Source organism: Schistocerca americana, chromosome 3, assembly GCF_021461395.2.
Source record: "Schistocerca americana isolate TAMUIC-IGC-003095 chromosome 3, iqSchAmer2.1, whole genome shotgun sequence".
In the NCBI taxonomy this organism is placed as follows: domain Eukaryota; kingdom Metazoa; phylum Arthropoda; class Insecta; order Orthoptera; family Acrididae; genus Schistocerca; species Schistocerca americana.
The window spans coordinates 528,759,736-528,765,798 of NC_060121.1; the positions used below are offsets into that span (position 1 = coordinate 528,759,736).

The 6,063-nt window shown below is 40.9% G+C and overlaps 1 protein-coding gene across 1 annotated transcript; it reads right to left on the bottom strand.

The window, feature by feature from the left end:
• Window positions 1–427: 427 nt before the first annotated feature.
• LOC124605109 (cuticle protein 16.5-like) lies at window positions 428–5,563 on the bottom strand. Its single transcript, XM_047136561.1, has 2 exons — window positions 5,540–5,563; window positions 428–753 (listed from the first exon to the last, which is right to left on the bottom strand). The coding sequence occupies exons 1-2, from the start codon at window positions 5,546–5,548 to the stop codon at window positions 487–489; spliced, it is 276 nt and encodes a 91-aa protein (XP_046992517.1). The 5' UTR covers window positions 5,549–5,563; the 3' UTR covers window positions 428–486.
• Window positions 5,564–6,063: the final 500 nt, after the last annotated feature.

Genomic DNA, 6,063 nt, shown 5'->3' on the forward strand with positions numbered 1-6,063 from the left:
GATGTAGCAACAGTCTGTAACTAACGAGTGAGCAGGAGTCCCTACTTTCTATGGCCAGCTATTTCTTAAATAGCTCCCACAGGAATAAAGGCAAATCGGCATCACACCGTCTTAAACCAGTGATGGTACAGTTCTCGGAGAAGACTGCGGAGTGATTGTTAAAAAAATTTGTGTGTGGATACAGGAGTTATTACCTAACAAAAGTTACTAAAGAACGCACATGAAAAAAATCTTTGGAAATCGACACACACAGCACTGCACTCCTGCACGGGAAATTGAGCCTTTGGCGTAGCGTTCACCTGGGAAAGATTTATTCTTCAGTTTGCTATAGCAGGCTAGTGTGTTCTGTGATTGTACTCGTAATATGTTTAGCATATAACAACGTAATGAAATGGTATCAGGAGGGAGATTAAATAAAAGTAATCACTGTTTAGCAAATAACTTTATTTCACTTTAGTGAGAGATGGTGTGTCAATGACAAAACCATTATCTGAAATAGACGGCGGGGGCGGCATGGTATGCAGCAGCAACTGCAGGGGCGGCGGCGACGACGGGGGCGGCGGCCGCCACGGCGAGTCCGTTGAAGTTCTGCGCGATGTACTGCGAGCTGTGCGCCGTCACGACGGCCGGCGCGGGGGCGGCGTAGGCCACGGGGGCGGCGGCCACCAGGGGGGCGGAGTAGGCCAGGGGCGCGATACCGGCTTTGGGGGCGGCGCTCACGCAGCACGCGACAGCGGCCAACAACAGCACAATCTGTAGACAAAAACACTATGATATACTGAGTACATACATGCGTGGCAATTTCAAGGGACTGCAGAGTAACTGTAATGACAGTTCTTTCCAATACATACTCATATGCATTTCTATCAAGCTGCTTTGCTTGAGAACGCTTTTCTTCTTTAACGTTATATAAACGCTACAATAAACCAGCGGAGCTCATTTATAGTTTCAATGAAAGTTGTGTTATTCAAGTGCAAGGTTTAAGCTCTGTTCTAGGCGCTGTTAACTGCTAAACTGGAAGTGTATGGTTTACGAAAGGTTGGTATCCCTCCCCGTTCGTGTCCCAGTTCAGCACACTATTTTAATTTGTCACCTTTAGTCTTCTTGTGACATGTAAGCTTAGGTTTCCGCTGCCGTTGACACACTTCTGTGTACTGACCGCATTGTCTACGTTTAAAATTCTCGACATTTCGGCCACTGTTACAAATGGCCTTAGTCAGTGTGTTTTTGCAACCTACTATGAAAAACAATCTGAGGAAGGCCATTTGCAGCAGTGGCCGAAACATCGGAGAATTTTGCGCTTTGATACTGACACGCACTCAGAAGAATTTTATTTATTTCCTGACTTCCAGAATGAGATTTTCACTCTGCAGCGGAGTGTGCGCTGATATGAAACTTCCTGGCAGATTAAAACTGTGTGCCGGCCTGAGACTCGAACTCGGGACCTTTGCTTTTCGCGGGGAAGTGCTCTACCATCCTAGCTACCCAAGGACGACTCAGAGCCCCTCCTCCCAGTACCTCGTCTCCTACCTTCCAAGTCGTGCTTGGGTAGCGCAGATGGTACAGCACTTGACCGCGAAAAGCAAAGGTCCAATTTCGAGTCTCGGCCCGGCTCACAGTTTTAATCTGTCAGGAAGTTTCATTTTCTGACTTGTTTAGTTTTGTCTTTTTCGTCTTCAACAAATTATTTCAGTTGATAGAAAACAAGTGTCTCCGGTGGAAGTCTTCAACAGCGGATTTAAAAAACTGATTGTTGTAGATATACAAAAGTGTCGACGAAACGAATCTTAAGACTTCATTTGTAGTCGCATGGTTTACGATGGCTTACAGATTCAATTTATGGACGTTAGTCTTCAGTTGCGTGACACTGCTTTCTTCATATCGCTTCACAGGTTGCTCTGGTTTACGCATGTGTCTACCAAAACAGCAAAGATCATTAACATCAATATAAGATTAAACAGCCAACCGGTTGCACATAGACGTTAGATATAATGACCTAGGTTTCGATACCAACTAGGGGTGTCTTCATCAGAACGAACTGTTGCTAAATCCTAAAAAATAATACAAAGAAAATCAGGTATGGCAAAAAACAGACTAAGCAAGATGACAATTTTCATGACGCACAAAGGTTACTTAGTACGTAAAAAGCATTAGTCAGAATTTGGAGCAGCTACGCTCAAAAATAAAACAGAACGTTGTAGCCTTTGCCACGTGTACCCAGCTAAGAACAACCTCCGACTTATCCGCCCAGTGGCTCACATTGCTGCCACGAAAACAATACGAGTTGCGCTGCCTATCAGGTGTGGCCAGTTACATGTGCCTATTTGAAACATTATTTAGAAATAAATGAGAAAATAGTTAATTTAAAAAAAAGAAAAATAAACATAGCTTAATGTCTTTTGAAATAACACAGAAGTCAAGCAGATTGTGATAGAGCAATCTTTTAGGGTTTACAGAAATAAAAATTACATTAAGTTCTAAATGACAGAAAAACTCTTACAAACAGCTGTACAATCCAGAAAATATTAACATAAAGGTAACTTTAGCAGCACGTATCAATGAGAGTAGAAGAAAATAATGCTTCTAAACCAGAAGCAGGAAAAATATATTAAAAAATACAGGACTCAAAACTCTGCGAACAGTAAATTGAAACCATTAAAAAAAATTATGTTACGTAGTTGTAACTCTTCATTGAGGGTGAGGCCATCGTTCTTAGAAATATGCTTGAAAATCTCTGGCTCTTCGAGTACATCGACCCATGACCTTTCCTGTCTCTACGTAAAATGGAAATTTCATCAACGCATTTCGGTTTGTGTCCGGAAATTAGCAGATGATCAGCAAAAGTGGGATTGTGTACATTAGTGCCTCTTTTTCCCAATAAATATTCTGTGTACCTGACACTAAAAGACCTTCGGGTATGTTCTACATAATAAAGTGGACTCGTATCCCAAGTGATTATATACACCCTTGAATTGTGTTTCGGAGCCACTGTGGTTTTGATACTACGGATGAAACATTTTGTGAGTTATAGTTCATGGAAAAGGCAACTTTGAATCCATATTTTGTAATCAGAAGACGATGAATTTTATATGAAATAGGGCCTAAAAATGAAATCGAGAAAACAATTTTATACTAGTTACTGTCAGGAATAGCACTGCTGCCTAAAGTGGTCACTTTAACGTCAGTTTTAACTTTAAAGATCTTGTTAACTAACGTGGGATCACAGCCGTTATTAACTGCAATAGTTTTTATTTTGTTCATATCTTCATTAAGGTTGTCAGGTGACAAAGGTAGGTAGAATGCACGATGAATGGCTGAATGGAAAAATGCTTTCATACGAGAATCAGGATGCACTGAACTTTTTTTTTTTTTTGGTCATCAGTCTACTGACTGGTTTGATGCGGCCCGACACGAATTTCTTTCCTGTGCTAACCTCTTCATCTCAGAGTAGCACTTGCAACCTACGTCCTCAATTATTTGCTTGACGTATTCCAATCTCTGTCTTTTGAAATAACACAGAAGTCAAGCAGATTGTGATAGAGCAATCTTTTAGTTTTTGCCCTCTACAGCTCCCTCTAGTACCATGGAAGTCATTCCCTCATGTCTTAGCAGATGTCCTATCATCCTGTCCCTTCTCCTTATTAGTGTTTTCCACATATTCCTTTCCTCTCCGATTCTGCGTAGAACCTCCTCATTCCTTACTTTATCAGTCCACCTAATTTTCAACATTCGTGTATAGCACCACATCTCAAATGCTTCGATTCTCTTCTGTTCCGCTTTTCCCACAGTCCATGTTTCACTACCATACAATGCTGTACTCAAGACGTACATCCTCAGAAATTTCTTCCTCAAATTAAGGCCGGTATTTGATATTAGTAGACTTCTCTTGGCCAGAAACGCCTTTTTTGCCGTAGCGAGTCTGCTTTTGATGTCCTCCTTGCTCCGTCCGTCATTGGTTATTTTACTGCCTAGGTAGCACTGAACTAGTGGGCGCAATTTGATCTGTATTGGTGGCTTTTCGAAAAATACTGAAAGAAAGCCTGTCGTTTTATGTAAGTCTGCATGTTTTCATGGCCGTTGTCACTAAAGTTAAAATCTTCTGGGTTGTTAAGCCGCGTCATATTTCCTTCTAAAATAATCGACGTTTCGACCACTGTGCTGGGATCTTCGGTGTCCACTTTTGCAAGTGTTCTAGCCAGCAGTGGGGTCGAAACTTCGATTGTTTCAGACGGAAATATGACGCGGCCTGATACCCCAGAAGATATTAATTTAAAGTCTGTCGTTGTCAATAGAAATATTGAGGTCCAATTATTTACCTGACATTCGTTATTTTCTAACTCAGAAGTTAATCTAATTTTTTCGTGAAGACTATTACAAATTTCAAACAAATGCTGAATTCCTTCGAGTATATGATCAAAATGTCTTCTAAGTACCGAGCGTAAGATTTAAGACAAAACACCAAGACCAGCAGCTGAAAAATTTATTGAAGAATTTCTCTTACAGTGATTTAATGAAAATATCGGCCTAGATACCTAACAGTGGCTTACCCATTACCAGGGCGCCAGGCTAGTGGTAGAATTAGCCATTGAAATATATACGATTGCTGAATAACAACCATTGTCAAAACTGTTAAGTTACTTAAAACACATTTTTTCGTTCCTTCATGCATATAAAGTTTTTATAGACAGAATTCACTCTTTTTAATCTTAAGTCTAAATTATTTTCATAGCTATCTGTCAAAAATAAGAAAAATCTTTTGCACATTCTGGCTGATTTACATAGTCAATGGAGAATCTTCAGCGGCGTTTAATGGTTATGAATCATATCAGAAAAGTTTCAGATTTCAAAGCATGTAATTTCTGCTCTTCTTATTCTACGGTCAGTTCTTCTCCTCTGTTAATCGTGGTCATAGAATTTTCTGATTCCTGGATGCATCGATACTAAGTAATCTATCAAAACTGGAAAGAAAATTTTAATTTCTACGACCCAAGGCCTCTACTTTTCCGCTGAAACTAGAGGAACACAAGGACAGAGTAATTTTGCACGTTGTTGTAATGTCTCTGGCCGGTTCGCTACCATAATTGATGTTGTCTTTTGGTCTTCAAGTTCCCCGAATAGGAGGAGGAGATGGTGTGTTTGTGACACTTCAAGCATGCAACCAGACCAAGGCAACATTGTACCAAATAAATATATGTCAGCAGAATGAAAAAGACACTTCATTAAGACGATAAAAATCCCGTCTTACAGTTGACAGTGCAAACTCAAAAGTGGCATTACGTAAGTGTCCCTCTGTACGTAACATGGTAAGTGTCCCTCTGTACATAACATCTACAATGCATGTCAACTGAAACGCGTCGCCTGAAATCAATATACTTTCACGTGAAGCTACTCATATTACCGTATGTTTTATTAATGGAGAAAAATATGCAAAGTTCCGAATATGAATTTATATGGACGATGATTTCTTACAGTAAACAGCGATAGTGAGATGTTTTCTCAAATACTTAGCTAGTAGTGAACAGCAGTATGCGCACCGTACCTTGAACATGTTTGCGACGTCTGTGAGCACAGTACAGTGGCCACTGAGAGGGACGGGCAGCCTGAGAGGCGTGGCACGCATCGCTGTGCCGTGTTGCACTCGCAGGTGATGGCAGCAACGCTGCCTTGGTAGGCGGCCAGCGAGTTACGTCAGTTGAACGCATCCTTACGTAGCACTTAGGCAGATCTCTTCTTCGTGACAGGCAGGTTGCTTGTACCATGCAGTCACTACATTAAACAACAGTAAGTGCAGAAATGTGACACTATCACGTTTCGTAGCTACTGACTATAGAAATACACAGAAGAATCGAAAAGAAATTCGGGAATCTGTTAGGTGACGATCAGTTTGGTTTTAGGAAAGGTGAAGGCACCAGAGAGGCAGTTCTGATCTTGTGCTTGATAATGGACACAAGACTCTAGACAAATCAAGACACGGTTATCGTATTTGTAAGCCTACAAACAGCGTTCAACAATGCAAAGCGGGCGCAAGATATCGAACTTCTCAAAGAATATGTGTAACCTATT